This window comes from Poecilia latipinna, unplaced genomic scaffold, assembly GCF_001443285.1.
Source record: "Poecilia latipinna isolate Pla-1442-1.1 unplaced genomic scaffold, P_latipinna-1.0 Scaffold211, whole genome shotgun sequence".
NCBI classification, from domain to species: domain Eukaryota; kingdom Metazoa; phylum Chordata; class Actinopteri; order Cyprinodontiformes; family Poeciliidae; genus Poecilia; species Poecilia latipinna.
In genome coordinates this window covers 207788-225777 of record NW_015112827.1, presented here as the reverse complement: position 1 = coordinate 225777, position 17990 = coordinate 207788, and the positions used below count along the sequence as shown (strand labels likewise).

The following is a 17990-nucleotide window of genomic DNA, read 5'->3' as shown; positions in this document are numbered from 1 at the left end:
GTATTGCTACATCCACCACAAAAAAGCATCGGTCATTCTCCACCACCTTTGGGGGTGTCCCCCACTTTGACCTCGGGGTCAAAATGGGGGATATATATATATATATATATATATATATATATATATATATATATAATGTAAACCAGGAGTCTACATCCACAAATGCCACATGATAAAGGACTTTCAATATTTTCTAAACAGGCAGAAGGTGAACTAGCCCACACATAATCCTCACCTTCTTAACTCAGTGGAATATTACTACGTAGGTAGCGCCAGTTTTCCACCAATTTTAAGTAAGAACCGGCTCTAAACTTGCACTGGAAACAGTTCTTTGGACAAATCCCATTAAGATATTTTAGATATGATCAGTAATTTTACCACTTAGGAAATCTGACATCAGGAATGAAGAGTATAAGCAAAAGTTTTCTATGCCTTTCTTCATGTTGAAGAGGAGTCTTTACTCTGGATACTTTTCAAGAAAATCTTCCAAAAAAAAACAACAACAAAAAAACTCTCAAATTCTAAGTTACTCCTGAAGCCACAAATAACAGATTCTAATTCAGCAAACCAAAAATAGTGTTTCACAAGAACTTTACAACTGTGCAGATACCAGCAGGGATGTAAACACTTATTGAGTTTGTTGGGAGCAGTGATGATTACAGAGTCAAACAGCTGCGGGGAGGAAGGGAAGGACCTGCGGTAATACTACTTTATATGACTTTGGATGCAGAAAGATCTTCAACAGCGCCCCCTGCACTCACAAAGCCCTCAGCCTCCTCAGCAGGTAGTCAGCTGAGTCCTGACCAGTTTATTGTTCAGGTGAACACCCAGGCATTGATAAGAGTCCACTGTTTTAATGTCCACCATAAGCATATAAACAGAATCTGAAAGTCATATTTGCAAGATTTAGGGGAAACCTCAAGTAAGCACCTGAACGATCCATTACAATGAACCTTTTTAGCTCTTTGTAGGTCCACTTGGGAAATAATTCCAGTAAATGTTCTAGTTTTGGACTGAAAATGAGTAACTGCCTCCCCAAAGTCCACATAAAAGGCCCTCATAAAGCTCAAGAACTACACATCCAGACCACAGCAAGGAAAATGCAGTACGTATGGCTACAGTAGAGTATTCATTGGCAAACTGGCAGAACAAAAGTAGTCCCAGTCCCAGTCTCTGGTGAACACCTTCATTATCTTTGCCCCATAGTGTCAGACGTTTCTGATGAATTTCTGAAACTCTGTGACGTCGTTCAGACCAGCCAGTTTTGTTTTGAGTTTATAGAAAAACTCGCCCACCAAACGTAGGACCTCATCAGCTATGATGAGTCTGGAGACCGCAGAGATCCCAAAGGAAATGGTCTGACACATTTTCACAGCTTCTCACTGCGGTTCTTTTTTTTATTAGGGAGATAAACAGAACAGACAACGTCACTTGATGAATCATCGTCACTTTTATAGCATCTCTGCAGATGGTGAATGGTGGATTTCAAAGATGATATCTGAGGCTTGGTGTGAAGCAGTAAACATGACCTTTAACTGGTCTGAACTGGTTGTTGGCTGTAAAAACAACAGATCTGTCTGAAGATCTATCGATCTGAGCTGCTACGCTAACAAACCTGTTTGGGTTTGAGTCCAGATGTTCAAATCAGAACCGAGTAAACAATCCAATGTTTGCATGGTCCTAACAGTGTTTAGATCTCCATCTAAGGAAGCCCAAACTGTTGGAGGCAAACCAAACTAGAGCACCGAATGGGTCAACTATATAGAGGCATCCAGATCAGGGTTAATCTTATGGTTTTTCAAATATTTGACAAATCTAACAAACAATGGCTCACTGGTTCTGTTTTAGAGAAACGAGTGGCATGAGGAAATGAGAGGATGGGGTACACCCTGGACAGGTCGTCAGTCCACCTGGAGAAAACCCACGCATGTAAACTCCATGCAGAAAGACCCAGGTTCAGCAGCCGCTGGACAAACAGAAAATGAATCTACCCATGTAGAAATGACTGGAGAGGAAACCAGCACACCTGTCTGCTTTTTAAGATTTTAAGTTTGTCGGACAATTTTCAGAACCTGAGACCCAAAACATGACAATAAAAAGTTGTAGGAATTACAGATTTAGTACTAGAGTTACAACACAGCACACATGAACCACTTTCAATTGTATTCACCATGTCACCATGTCTCCAGAGCAACCATTAGACTCCTCTTTGGTCTCCTACCATCACAAAAACAAACAGGCGGACTTTGCTGAACTGGAACTGGGTGGTATGGTTCTTTCTGATTGGTCGAGTTTGTAGTAAAATCAGAAAACAGTGGCAGGATGTAGAGTGATTTGAGGAAATTAATCCACCTGAAAAAGAAATGACACCCCCCTCCTTTAGTACAGGAAGAAATGAACCTGACTCTGATCCGATGTCTGCGTCAACACAGACGGTACCAGTGTGTTCTGATTGGCTCCAGCTCTGCTTGAACCTTTCCAGAAATAAAGGACGGCCGTTGCGTAACGAACCCCACCTTTTTCTTTCAGCAAGCGTTCTGGGTGGTTTCCTCTCATCAGGATGAAGGCGGCTTTGGCTGATGATTTCTCCAAACACACAACCCAGGTTCCCATGGCAACCAGCGCTCTTCTGTTTTGAGCCCAAACAAACAACCTGCTCCTAAAAGCGGCGGTCCGCTCCACCGAGAAGGTGGGGGGGCGTCGGCGGGATGGAACAGGCCGCACCGCTGCAGCACGTGTCCCGGCGGTGGTTCACACACTCTCATCTGGCCTCGTTTCTGCGTCTCAATATAGAACATAATTATAGTAATGACGGTAATGAGGAACTGATGACTTTTCCGAGCCGCTCCGTGGAGTGAGGCCTGCTGCGGGTGAAAGCCAGTTCAGATAAATGGGCCGTGTGAAGGTTCTGGTCGGGCAGGCTCTTGGGAAGCTGTTCCGAGCTCAGGCCGTTTTCGTAACCGGCTGCCATGTGTTAACATCTTTACACCACAGAGGCTTTAGAGGGGACGTGACACAATACAGCCAATAATGCCTTACGCAACCAACCATAAATCAATACAGCACAAAGAGTCGCAACCGACTGTAAACAAGCAATGCTTTATCTCTGAGGGCAGAGCAGAAGGCAAAGTTTCTGGCTACCTGGTCTGAGATCACACAGGCTCTGATAAAACCTCACCAGAATGAGGTTTTATCAGAGCCTCTGTCATCAGGTTCGGTTATTTACATTCAAAAAATGAGACATTATTCTAAAGAATATCATCTGAGAGCTCATTGGCACCCGATCAGCTTCTTCACCATGTTGTTCATAACGCCGGCACGCCCAGAGCTCTGCAGCATTGGGTTAAAACCACAGAAATGAGAACATCAGCGGAAGTTTTTGCTCATCTAGCGGTTTTAAAGCCTCTGACTGCAAAAGAACAGTGAATTGACAGATAAACATCATCAGTGACTCAATTATTATCTGGCTTGTTTTTATGAATCAGACTGACTTTCATCAAGACTGCCCCAGATATTTCACTAAGTAATCTTCTCCAAAAGCTTTTAGTGCAATAAATCCAGCATAAATGTTAATACACCATTCGCGATGCTCTAGAAAAGATTTTCTTCAGGAATTCTAAAACATTAGAGATAAAATTAATTGTCTCCCACTTGCGGATGTTGCTTGTGCGTCAGATTTACGGGTGTACCAGAAACGTGAACATGAAGGTTCCACCCAGGTCTTTTTTTATGAAAAGAAAAGTGATTAATTGCATCAAAATTTTTAACAGGTAAAATCTTTGAAATTTATCAATTAAAATTAACGCATTAGAAATGCACCACAGGCAGCATGTAGATGGATGCAAGCTGGAGCTGTTTCATGCAAATTTTGAGCGAACTTTTAAAATGTTACAAAAAAGAAAGGCAATGTAGTTTTGTTTTCATCTACTGGTAAATGTAAAGTGTATTTTCATCAGATGTTGATTAGGGCTGTGTAATAATATCAATTTTGCGATATATATCGATATTTTCTTTCTTAGAAAAAATCGATATTCATCCCCAAGTATTGTAGCATCCAACTGTCACCTTGCTCACTCACTGCTTGCTTCGCCGGGAGAGTGATTAGGTCATCAGGCTTAGAGTGATTCCTTCAGATGTTAAGTCTCAAGGTTAAAAAGGTATCAAACTATGTATAGCAGGTACTTGGTGCACTTTATTTACTTTACAAATGCATGTAAGCTACAGTTTGTACTGTTTCAATTAAAAGAAACATGTTTTCTCACCACTTCTTTGATTCATTTTGTCCAGCTGTTGACTTTAAGTCTGTGTCCATGTCCCACCAGAGTCAGGTATTGTGTAGTTGGTGCTTTTAATCAGTTTTCAGTTAAATTAATTCAATCCAACTCTATAACAGTCACAAAATGTCACCAAAATCACTCTGTCCCTCTAAAATCTTTCAGAAAATCGCAAAAGTGTATTGAATTGTATCGTTTAATGAATATTGCACTATATATCGTATTGTGAGCAGAATATTGTATATCGTATCATGAGATTATTGTATCACTACAGCCCTAATGTTGATGCTACGTATGATGGTAATAAACAGGAAGTAGAAGTTGCTAACTAACATGGAAAAAGAGTCCTGCCCTCCAACTGGAAGTTTGGACTTAGAAAATTCTCAGAGTTTGGTGCCTCTGGTAAGGCACCGAGCCACCAGTGAATGAGAGCGTTCACTATGTTAGAACTTATTCAGCAAATGTGTTTCCACCTCCGCTTTAGCACATTAACTCTTTTTCATAAAAGCTAAAAACCATCTCAAGTGAGCATAAAAATGTCTTTTGCAAAATTAAAAAAGTTAATTTGAATTTTGCTGCTTCCATCTACTTTTTTCTAATGCGATACTTCAAAATGCACAATAAAAAAATGATGAAAGCACGGTTAGAATAGGAACAAGTCTGAATCAGGTGTGATCAGTGCCTTTCTGCCAAATGGTGCAAACAGTAGCCCTGCTCCTGAAGGAAGAGCTCGCTGCTCAGAGGAAATCACTTCAATGTTGATCTTTACGTCACTTTTGGCCTTTCAGGCGTTTAAACTGGAGAACAGAGAAAGCTCCTGTCAGTGTGAGCATAAAAAGCCGCCTTTGTCCCCAGAGTAAACATGACTGGGCCCCGCTGGCTGCAGAGGAAACCTCCACGCCCTGCAGTGTCAGAGCGGCAGGTCCGCAGCAGGATGTGAAGCTGAGCCACAAACTGATCGCTGCAGCGTAATCATGACGAGAGGAGGGAGTTTCCCTGGCAACAAAGCAACATACGCAGCTGTAATCTGTATGTTCAGGAGCCAAGTCATGACGTGGGTAAACTCTCTGTCCCACATCTTCACCCACTTTACTCTGAATCATTTATTTACATCCAGTCTCCTGCCTTTAAACAGGCAGCAGCAGCTTTTAGCTCAGTTCAGCTTAAAATCTTCACCTGCAAAACTGCTTCAGTCTCTCCAGATGTTTTCATCTGCAGCAGGAAAACCTGAAATATGAAATTTAGTCTGAAAATATCTCCTCTTGTTCAACTTTTATCCAGATTCTGCTCTAACTGTAAATTACCATGAGTATCAACACATGAGCTAATTAGGCTGTGCTGGGTTTTCTAATATCTTACTAAATATAACAGCAATGAAACATGAAATTCTAAATTAGAGTTTCAGACGTTAAAAGCCCCGATAGAGCAGCGGTTTACGCAATTCCATACAATCGTCTCCAAAGACCAGAAAGTCAACAAATCAGGAGAAAATCTGAGTCAAAAATCAACTATCAGAGGACAGATGAAGAAAATGGACTTTGCTTCGTTTTCTGGTCATTCTTCTGTTGGTTTGGACTTTTTCACCCCAAACGTACATCAGCTTTTATACGCAGTCGGATGTTTTCGTTCACCTTAAGGATTTTGTCATTGAGACTTTTTTTATTACGCAGAAGCGGGTGGACATTTCAGGTCCACTGATTTTTTCTCTTTTTTTAAAATTTATCACAAAATTCCAGTAATATATGATATTTCTAAAGCAAAACAACAAACAAAAAAAAAACATTACAATATCTTGGATTTTAGTGTCCAGCTGTCATCGCTAACCTCTTCGGATACCAGGGCCCCACAGCGGTATGTTGCCAAATAAAAGGACAAAAATATGAAAAAATATTAGAAATAATAACCTACGCTCAGAACCTGTGCCTAATCTCACTAAACAACTTCTCATTAAATGGTCATGCTAAAGGAAGAATTTCTGTTTGTTCTTTTTGTAAAGCGTTTTGAAATTCTCTGCTGTTTCTGAATTCAGGTTTTTAAACGGGAACGACTTTCATATGTGTCGTGTTATAAAGAGTCCCTCTGCTGGGTTCCTGCTGTCAGTCTGGAGCCGTTAAGCTCCTGATGAAACAGGACGTTTGCTCTGCTGCAACGCCCTCAGTCACAGGAAACAATCCAGGCTCAGCAGGTTCTTCTTCCTCTCATTTTGTGTTTTTCTGCTGATTTTACAACCACATAAACTCCAAGGTAGTCTTCCCTCCTCGCCCTGCAGCTCTTCCTGCAAACAGACCGGACTCCTCTCCGTCTCTCTAAGCTGTCATTAGGTCCTGAGGAAACAACGATTCATCCTGGGACTTCAGCGGGAACACATTAAATCTGCGACAGACGTCTGTCCTGAAGTGATTTACAGCTTGGATGATGATCTGAGAGCCTCCCTGCAGGATTATTTCCCAGCTTCATGGTGATGCCAGGCGAGGTTGCGCCTCAGCATCATGGTAACCCTTGGAGACCAACAGTAATCCCCGCGGGGGGGCATTAGCTGACATGTGAAATATGTTGAGTGGTATCTCCGCGGGGCCACATTGGATGGTTTAGCATACAGGAATCCCCAATGAGCCGGAGATTCACTGCAGTGTCCCTCTGATTTCACGCTACGCAGAGATGTCAGAGACACAAAGACGAGACCGCCAAGTCCGTCTGGGATGAATCCCTCAACATTCCCACTTTTATCAGGACAACAAACAACCGGCTCTGTAATCACTCAGAGGGAGTTCAGGGTGTTTGACATGAGATGCATGGAAAACCAGAGGGATCTGGGTCAATATCTGAAGCTGGACAGAAAACATTTAAACTATATAACTTTACTGTATAACTATATAACGCATCGACACATAAAAATAAAACTAGAAGGAAATGCCTTGGAGGTTCCTTGGCAGAGTTAAGCCTGGTTCACTTCACACAAGATTTAAAAATTATCTGCTGATTTTCAAAACCTATGAGACCCGACACACGGTGATGAAATATTATAAAAGATTGGTTCTACAGTTGCAGCAAACCACTTACAAACCGATTTTACTCACCGACATTACATGTCACAGAACTTTGAGCCCAAATGTGAGTTCAGAGAAATAAATATGACCAACCAGACAGAAGCAATGGGGAAAGTCTGTGGACGATTAACGGAGAAAAAAACGACACAAAGACCTCTCCAACATTCTCTGGACTTTCTGCTTCACCCTGGCAGCTGTTTTGTCTTCTGTATTTGGGATCCGCTCCATGTTTCCATCACATTCATCGGCAATTCCACATGTTGAATATTCCAGATTTTAGAACAGAGCGGACCCAACGTTATTCCAAAAGGACCGGATAGCTCTGAGCACATAGCAGAAATGTCCACTACGATTATCTTTAGAGCCATCTGGATAATCGGAGCGTTCTTAAGATCGCCAGACAGGGAAAACCATGTGAAATTGGTTTCAGCAGGTTTGATTCCAACTGAAAGCTTCAAAGCTGGTTGAGAGAAAATCAACCAGCTCTCAGAGGAGAATTCAAATGATTCCTCCTCTGAGAGAGGAATCATTTGAATTCTCCTCTGAGAGCTCAACTTCCTCCGTTATTATTATTGTTATTATTATTATTATAGTCACAGTTCTGGTTACAGACGCTCTCAGTGAGTGCCAGCTGGAGACGTCCTTGAAGGAAGCAGGTCAATACTTTGGTGCATTTCTGGTAAAAAAAAAAAAAAAAAACTTCTTATGAAAGTTTTAGACCCGTTGTGGTCCGGTATCAGTGCCTACAACTCAACAGAACCTGACTGTTGACCTAACACACCTCCGTTATCATCCTTGCTTTTCTGTAGACGAGCTGAAAGATGCTGCTTGTAGGAAAATGGGTCAAACAGCAGCAGGAAACACGACTGGTTAACCTGCAGGCAAACCGCTCTTCAGCATTATTCTGTTCATATGTAGTCAGAAAAATTTAATTTTAGTCCAATTCTGCTCAGGTTTCAGTCATGACACCAAACCTTCCTTCCAGGCACTTTTAAACCGATCAGAACCGCTAAACCTTTTTCTGCTGCTTTTGTCACTGTGACACAGGAGCTGAGATGCATCTTGGCCACATTACAGGTTTGATCATTTAGTGTGAAACTGTTGGTTTGGAGGGTCGACCTCTGGTTTCCTCTGAGCTGAAAACAAGCGTCTCATTCAGGAACCGCTGCTCTGACACGTAAACACTGAAGCAGACAGGAGCAGAAAAGAAACGGCTCGTTAACAATGTAAAGGGGGGCACCTTGAAACAATCGGTGCATCTTCTGGACCAGCCTCCCATGAACCATCGCCCGGAATGCTCTTATTCTCCCAGGGAGCTCCTCGACCTCCCACCCCCACCCCCTCTTTCATTTCTGCAGCCCCTTTCAGCACCTCCTCCTCCTCCTCGCTCTCAGAACAATGTCAACTCTCCTCCAACTATGTTGGCCCACTGCCTGAAGTCTGAACCCAAGAAACTCAGAGGGAAACACTGAGTTTGGGTTCGCCTAATCGCTCCTCCTGGCTGTGACTGTGTAGCTATTTCTGCAACACTGACATCATCTGCAGAGAATGAGAAGGTTCCAGGGAAACCAGATCCCAACGTCACCATGTTCAAACTGAATCACCTCGACCTGAGCCTCACAGCAGCAGAAACACTCTCAAAATCTGGGTTTCATGTGATGTTTGGGTGCTTTCAGTGATGAGTATTTTGAAGTATTGCTTCAAGGTTGATGGAAATGGCAAAATACTAAATTGTTTTCTCAATTTTGCAAAAATGTTTTTATACTCGCTCAAGATGGTTTTTTGGATTTTCTGAGAAAGAGCTAATGAACACACATTTGCAGAATATGCTCCGACGTCTGGCGCCTTTCACTATCCTTCACAGATTCGCTGAACCCAAAGATAAGGAAGACAGTAGATGTTAGCTTCTGCGTAGTGCTAAGATGGCTTCCATCTTAGTCATCTTAGCACATATTAATATTATACTTTAATATAATATTAATGTATATTAAGGTACATTTGGTGTTTTAACTGTTAAAATAGGCAGAAGTGTTTTCATGAGTTTCAACTATTCGCAGATTTTAGCAATTCATGGGCAGCTGTGGTCCCAAACGCCAAGATATACCATGGATGGATGGATGGAGATGGATGGAGATGGATGGATGGATGGATGGATGGATGGTTTAGTAAAGTTAAACATAAAGAATAGAGTTGTGAACTCCCATCTTCTCTCATTTAATTTCTTTTTCTGGATTTTTTTTACCCATATTTATCTTTAAGGTTTTATTTCTCATAAACTCCTGAAGCTTCTGTGAATGATCTTCTGTTCGTGTCTCTGTGGATCAGCCTGGATGGACGTAGGAAATTCTGACCCTCTTTAACTGATCTGGGAGCAGCTGGAACCCGATAATCCTGCTGGACTCCTCTGGCGATGCGGTGTGACGAGATCGTGTTTATTATCAGCAGAGGGTGTTCATCGGCTTCCACTGATAAGTCTCCCTGTTTACCATGACCACTGTCACCATGGAGACGCTCACACCCAAACCATCCTCCTCCTCCTGCTGGCCTGTGATTAGGGTGCAGGCAACAGGGCCGTGACTCAGCAGGACTGGGATGAAGGTCCTGGATCCAACAACCCAGAGAAGAAACCTTGAAGCTCCTGGTGTTTGATATGAAGCCCAGCTGGCCTCTGGCTGGTTAAAATGTCTGGGATGAAAACTCGGAAACCTGCACTAACAATATCAGGGCTGTCCAAAGTGTGGCCTGCGGGCCTTATGGGACCCAAAAATGGTGCAATTTGGTCCTCCAGCACAGGAAGTTGAAGATGGATCAGTTTTCACTGACAAAATGTTGAAATGGAAAATATTCAGTAGAAAACTAAGAACTCATCTTTTATCTCCTTTTTGGCTTTCATTTTAGTTTAGCAGTAAATACAACCACAAACATCCAGCGGCTCTGACTGAAACCAGGTCTGGGCGCGACCCATTTATTAAGCTACGATAAATATAGGAAGCTTTTTCACAGAAAGACTGACACACTTCCTGTTCTTGTTTCTACCAATGTAGTTTTATCTATGTTACAGTAATATCTATATAATAGAAAATAAATTTCATGCCTTCTTTTAATAATCGTCTTAATTTAAAGTGCTGCTCACATCCCTTTTTTCCAAAAATATACTTTCATTATTTGTTTTTCTCTAGTGGAAACCAGAAATTAGCACTATAATTATTTGAATTTCTAACTTCAAATCCATTTTTGGCAGCTCTGACAGCTCCAGCAGTATGCTAAAGGCCATGAACTGCAGAAACAGAGAACTTTCAGTTATGCAAACACCAAAGATGCATCAAACTGAGAAAAGTGGATGATGAAGATGATCAGGACAACATCTTCATCATCCACGTTTCATAACAGAAAAATGGCCGACGTGCATCGACTGCGGCCATCTTCTGGGCCCGTCTGCTTCAGTCGCAGTGGTTTGTTTAAACCAGAACAAAGTTTAACTCTGATCAGATAATAAGGATCCGGTGCAGGAAGTTGAGCTGAGCTCTCCTGTAATGAACTGTAAAGAACCATTCATTCCCTTTCCAACCATTATATGCACTGATAAATTGGCCCAGATTTCCTTAATTTGGGAGCCTGGCGATCAGCCGATACGTACAAGTGAAACTGATCTTATCTGCCTTCACAAAGGTCTTAAAATCAGTCGCTGTGACCCGCCTACCAGGCCACGTCTGCACTTTGTAGTTATTTAGTAAAGCATTGTAAAAACTGGACAGAATTCCTCACTGCACTGGATTAACACCTTTCACCCCGATACAATCTGGAATCAGATTAGCTGAAGAGAAATATCACCATTTCTCCATAAAACATGGCCACAGACCTCTGACCAATCGCAGCACGCCTCCCAGAGCTCTGTACCGGAGGGAACGGCGAACCCTGGCTTCCCAAAGTTCTTATATTGTCATGACAAGCCGGGTCGCCCCGGGAATTTGTTAAAAAAAACAAACTAAAATGAGTCCCAATGTTTTCCTTCAACGAAGATAGATCCAGTTAAATCGTTTCCTCCTTGTTTTGGTGATTTCCTCGTAGGCGTACGTTCCAGTACCGTCTCCATGGCAACGTCTGAACATCCCACCTTGTAACAAAATGGAGGCCGGCAGCCAGCAGACTTTTTTAGTTTTTAAATAGACTCTGAATCGTAGTAAATAAGAATTGTGATTCTTACGTGAATCCGTTTTTTTCTCCCCTAATAATATTTTGCGGCTTTTCTGGTTACGGGTCGAAATCAGGATCGTCACGTCAGGTTTTTACAGATCTGTGCTCAGCTGCCTGGCCTTTACACAGTTCTGTTTTAAACTGTTTTCCTGCAGCATTTAGGCTGAGAGAAATAGAAAATTACCAACAGGTTGTGGATCATTTCCGACAACCGTGAGAATAGCATGATAAGCTATTTTAAATGTCGATTTCACCCTAACCCCAGCTGCACCTGCAGGCGATTCTCACTGTTTGTAATATTTAGCCAAACCATAAGTGTTATTTATATCTTCAAACAAATTTGCTTTTAATTTTCAATCTTTAGCTGGAAATTTCATCATAATTTAGGTTTTTTTGTGTAATTTGATCACAAATATCAAACTAGATCAAAACTTTTCCCTTAAAGAACAAAGGAAAGGCCAAGAGTTTTCTACAGTTAATAGAGACTTTAATAAGTCTGACAGTATTTTTACAAAAATGTTTCCAGAACATGTTTTTTATGACAGGCAAAACTGTTTAAAACATAATTATCCGTTAAGATGAAGAACTGTCACATTAATATAACATTTGTTATATTAACTGTTAGCTTCAAGAAGTATTAATCTAAATGTAATCTGGATTTTGGAAACAAATAATAAAACTATTACAACTATTGATGAAAGTCATTAATAATTATTAAACTGTTGACAGAGTAGAAAACAGCTGCCATTACTGTAGTTTTTCAGTTTTGTATTGTCTGCAGAGATCTTTGTTTTTCTTTCACCAAAGATCTAGAAGTAAACCTCAGTTTGAGTTCACTAACTTAAAAAAAAAACATTTTTCTGCCTCTGCTGCAGTTTACTGAGGTTCTGGATGGCGTCACATATATTTCCAGGCTTTAACTCTCATCATCCAGCCCACATGATTATAGGTTGGTTCCTGCAGCTGGCCACGCCAAAGTAAAACCTGAGTCCAGGCCCGGACTCTGCTCCTGTTTTTAGTTTTTAACATGGGGGCCCTGGCGGCTCCAAGCTCCAACTGGGGGGAGTTTTTTCATATTTGCGCCTCTGCTGACAGCAAATTTAAACCTGCGCTCTGAACCACATCAGCTGCAGTTTGAAAAACTGTCATCGTTTCCTTTGTGAAGTTCCTCCTTTATTGTCAAAAATCTGTTCGTATTTTAAAGGTTTGGGACTTTAAATATCAAATCTCAAGCAGAAACTCAGCAGAAATATTTCTGACAGAAGCGGCGGCAGAAAGTAACCAATCGCGTACTTACTTTATATTTCATCCTGCTTCTTGTCCAAATCCAAAAAAGATATCACAAATATCCGGTTTATGACGACCAGCAGCGACTCATGTAAAAGACAGCAGACCGGAGGAAGTTCGTCTTTCAATTACCGATCCATCCGCAGCCACATCCACGGAGAAACACGCAGAAATCCGTCTGAGAGGCGCAGCACCGCTTTCTGCTCCGCTCCGACCGGACTGCTGCTCCACACCGACTGGCTGCGGCGCCCCGCTGCTCACACGGCCGCTGATTGGTCAGCGCGACATTCTGATCCCACCCACTACTCCGTCCGCTACAAATATGACGTCACCCTAAAAAAAGTCAGTAAAAGTAACAAAATAAAAGCTCACAGTAAAATCCACCTTATAAATCGCCCTATTTTTTTTTAAAAGGCATATTCTGTTAATAAAAAATAAAGATGAATTATAGTTTATATTGTAAATGAATTTTTAAAAATGTTTTAAAAAGTTAGATTAAAGTTTTTTTGCTACTTTTTATTAATTGATATTAATAATCAATGATTATTATCATAATCAATTATTATGATTGTCTTTTATACATATCCAGAACAGAGTAATACTTAATAGATTAGAATATTATTGAAAAGTTCATATATGTCATTAAGTGAAACACATATAGATTAACTCCACACAGATAAATGTTTTAAATTTTTTATTTCTATTGTTATATTCTGCTTTCAACTATAAAAACACAAAAACATTATAACATCGGATCAATAAAAACATTTTATCACAGACCTGCAGGCATAATGAGATGCTTAATATCTGCTTAATGGTTTTCAGAATGTACTTTTGTTGAAAGTAACTGTTTAGTTATAATAAAACAATATATTTATAAATTATAATATTTAAAACATGTCCTATTGGTCAGAAGAGCTTAAATGCATAACTTTTGAAATGTAATAGCAAAACAGATATTGCACACATTAACACAGGGATGACATTTGTTTCTCAAGATATTCTGCAGCTAAAATAAATATTTATTTTTATTTTCTTGTCTTGAAAGAGCTTCAACTAAATCATATTAAATATAACAGGAATGAACATTTGTTTTTATTGTCATCATAAGGTCAAGCTTGTGGACAATTAGCCAATAACAAACATGTGGTCACTCAATGTTTTAGTGGTTTTTATTATTCAGGAGTCAACAATCAAAGTAAAAACTGGCTAAATACAAAGTCTAGCTCTTCAGTCACTGACGTTTCCAAACTTTCAGCTTCTGTTGAAAAACTTTTAATCCAAAACTAAAATGTTATTTATAATGTGACATCCTCTAATTATCTGTGAACAGCGAGCCGACAGTTATCTTCTGCATGATCTTTCTGACGACAGATCAGGAAGTTCAGTAGGTTTATTTCAAACTGTGAAGGAAGTGAGTTTATGCAGCACATTTCATCTGCACGGAAACACAGAATGATTTCACAGAAACCTGCAACACCAGATAGTGGCTTCTGACACTTCTGTTATCTGCTACAGGGCCAGCCTGCAGCTCTTCTACTGCTGCAGCTCTTCTTCTACTGCTGCAGCTCTTCTACTGCTGCAGCTCTTCTTCTGCTGCTGCAGGTCTTCTGCTGCTGCAGCTCTTCTACTGCTGCAGCTCTTCTACTACTGCAGCTCTTCTACTGCTGCAGCTCTTCTACTGCTGCAGCTCTTCTACTGCTGCAGCTCTTCTTCTGCTGCTGCAGCTCTTCTACTGCTGCAGCTCTTCTTCTACTGCTCCAGCTCTTCTTCTATTGCTCCAGCTCTTCTTCTACTGCTGCAGCTCTTCTACTACTGCAGCTCTTCTTCTACTGCTGCAGCTCTTCTGCTTCAGGGTCAACCTGCCCTGAAGACATTTCAGGTTTTATGCAGCTCTTGTCGTTAGGTATCCAGTTTGTCCAGCTGCCCCTTGCAGGAAGTTCAGTTCAGGCTATGAACAGAAATTTACCAGAAGCTGTAAAGTTGATTTTTTTTTTAACTTCGACTTCCTCTTGTGAAGATGGATTTTATCACAGCATCCCTCTGCTTCCTGAAGACAAATTCATTAAACATTGTTTATTTTTATTAGTGGTTACACTTGATTATTGTTTTAAATTCTAGTTAATTGTAGCATCTTTAATTAATGAAGCACAATTTTAATCAAAACCTACATATAGACAAAATAAGCAACATTTTCAGTTCAAAATCCCCTTTTTGCTGCTAAATTACTGAATGAATAGCCAAAGGAGCTGAACAGCAAAGACATTTATGGTTTTAATCTGTCCTTCAGGCTCTTCAACCATCAGATTGGAGCAAAGTTCAGCTTTTCAGAGTTTCAGGAACTCCTGATCATTCATGGAGCTTCTTTAGAAATGTAGACTGTGGATGCTGATGTTAGCTTTCTATGCTGCTGCTACATGTTTAGCACTCAGATGCTATGTTAGGCCTGAATAGCTTCGCCAGTAGCCTATCTCCTTTAGCACAACTTGAACACAACAATAGTCTTTTCTGGCCTCCAGTCAGATCGAAGCAGAAATTAACCCTCAGTGGGACCAGAGAAGCCACTTCTTCATTAATCTGAAGCAGATTCGCTTCTTGTTAGCATATCTGCATCAGATCAGACGCTAAAAACAGGCTAGAAATTTTGGATGTAAAAAAGAAAAAAAAAAGTGATTCATTTTTAACACCCTAATTCAGGGGTGCCCAAAGTCGGTCCTGCATGTTTTAGTTCTCTCCCTGGTTTAACACACCTGGATGAAATGATGGCTCATTAGAGGCCTAAGGAGAACACTGACCCTCCTGACCCGTCCTTTCCTGAGTGAAATTAAAGCTGCAGTAACTTTTATATTAATATTTTTTTCACATATTTTTTAAAATTGTCATTATGTTGTGACAGTATGGTATGAGAGGTAATCTGTGAAAAATCTATTTCTGCTGCTTTCTCCCAGGGTTCTCTAGAAACAACCAGTCAGTGGCAGGAGAGTTTTACTGCTGTCAATCACAATCTCATGTGGTGCTGCTCATCCTTCCTGCCCCTCGATTTGTGCCGTGCTGCAGCTAGCCTAGCACAGAGCTGTGCAGATTCAAACTGTGAGTGCTCAGTTTAGTTAGCATAGCTACCAATGACGGCAGATAAACAGTTTCTTGTAATGATAAGTTGTTTCTCCCCCATTAGCACATTTAGCAGTGAGTGAATGAGGATGATTGACAGCGCTAAGAGCATCCTACTGGTTCTGATTGGTTGTTTTGGTCAGAACGATGCATTACTTTAGCCAGTAATAATAATTCAGGAAGGAGATGGAGGAGATTGATTGTTTTCACAGATTATGTCTAATAACAAACTGCTACGACATCGTGACAGCTTTAACAAATATGGAGAAAACATATTTTTTATTAGTTATATACTTCAGCTTGAATAAAATGCAACTACATAGCATTTTTGAGAAGTCTGGATTGCTTTATGTATATTTTGCATGTTGCTTTTGACTGTTGCTCATGGGGAGACATTTCAGTATCTAAAACTAATAGAAAAAATTTAAGCAACATACTTGCATACTGGATGTGTGGACTGTTGGATGTAAAATTCATGAGCAGTAAATATTGTGCTAATTATCAGTATTGAACCACAGAAAGCAAGGCAGATGCAAGCCTTTAAAATTGTGACACTTTTTATGGGTCAAATAGACTCAAAAAATTGTAACAGCAGCTGTGCAGGGGGGCTCAAACAAATTTTTTGTCAGGGGGCCCAAGATTCCTGGCGGCGCCCCTGGCAGGGAGAGAGCTAAAACATGCAGGATGCCGGCCCTCGAGGACCGGCTTTGGGCACCCCGGCACTAAGTAATCGAAATCAACATGCAGCTGACCAGTTTTATTTATTTATTTTTTCACTTCCTTATTTTTCATATTTTACTTATTAATTAATTATTTTTCTTTCTCTTCAGTCAGTTAATCAACCAAATCCAGTTTTGGTTGATTATGAATATTTAACCTTATAAAAAAAAGAGAAACTGTAGAGTACCAGGATGAGCTGAGGACTGAAGGGAACCGGGTCAGTCTGCTTCAGAAAGTGCTGACCCAGTGATTGGACTCGGTCACAGATTGTACCAGAACGTATCAGCAGGCGCTGGCATCATTCACATCTTGTTTTGTCTTTCACACCAGAACCGCTGCTTCTCTAAACTCTGTGTGTGTCAAACAGAAGTGAAAAGAAACGCCCGTCTGATTTCTGTAAAACTCTCCGTCTCTCTGCTCACGCCTCCAAGCAGCTCTGAAGGTCTGCCGTTTCTGTTTGGGCCGGTTCTGCTGCGCTGAAGGCCCGGATCTGTAATTATCCTGTTTTCCAACGCTCTAATTTCAGTCTGCTCATTTATCACAATCACAGAGATCCAATCGGCCTGTTTGTCCCGCTGAGCAGTCACATCCTCTGATGAAGGCCCGCTGCCTGGGCGCTCTAAACACTCGTTTGTGTAATGTACACTGAGCCCAGCTGGGGCCCATTCTCTGGACCACAAGTGGGCCATTCCTCTCTGTGTGTGCCATGTGATTATACTCATGTGAACACCTGTTTCCTTGGACCGACCAGACTCATTTTCCCGTCTGTTTACACCAGCGAGCGTCTGGCCGTTGCTAATCCGCTCCTCGTCGTCCTTCTGGATCCTGCTTCTGGATCTCACGGGAGGCGGCGTACGGTCGGCAGCCAGGAAGGGATTTCTGCTGGCATCTGGGCCGCCGCGTGTCGCCATGACAACAGCGTCACGCCTGGCGTGTTGAGCGAGCAGAAGCCTCGTCCGGTGTCTGTGAAAGACGAGCCGGGGGCCGTTCCTCTTCCATAAGTAGAGATCACAGGGTGGCCCCTGGATGCTCCAACTCAGCTCAGGCTGATTTATGGAACCAAATGTTTCGGATCGCTCCTGGTCCCAACATGTCTGGCTGATGGACGCTTCCATTATAAAAAGCTACTTAAAAAAGCTATTTTGTGATAAACAGATTTAGTGTAATGTAAAGTTACATATAAATTTAGTTGAAATTGAAAGAATTTGAGACCCAATTTTAAAGTATAATTTTGCAGTGGTGCCCCCAAAGGGGGGGCCAGGGAGGGCTATGGCCCCAGAAAAAGCATGTTAAGTTCATTCAACGGCACACAAAGTCATGTTCTCAAAGTATAAATGTAAAACACAGAGAATGAAAT

At 41.2% G+C, this 17990-nt stretch overlaps 1 protein-coding gene across 1 annotated transcript in view; it reads right to left on the bottom strand.

The window, feature by feature from the left end:
- nedd9 (neural precursor cell expressed, developmentally down-regulated 9) overlaps positions 1-13024 on the bottom strand; it is a 34173-nt gene extending 21149 nt beyond the window's left edge. The window contains exon 1 of the mRNA XM_015031559.1: positions 12813-13024. Within this exon, the coding sequence (XP_014887045.1) occupies positions 12813-12824 (12 nt within the window). The 5' untranslated portion in view covers positions 12825-13024. The remainder of the gene's footprint in view (positions 1-12812) is intronic.
- Between the last annotated feature and the right edge of the window lie 4966 nt (positions 13025-17990).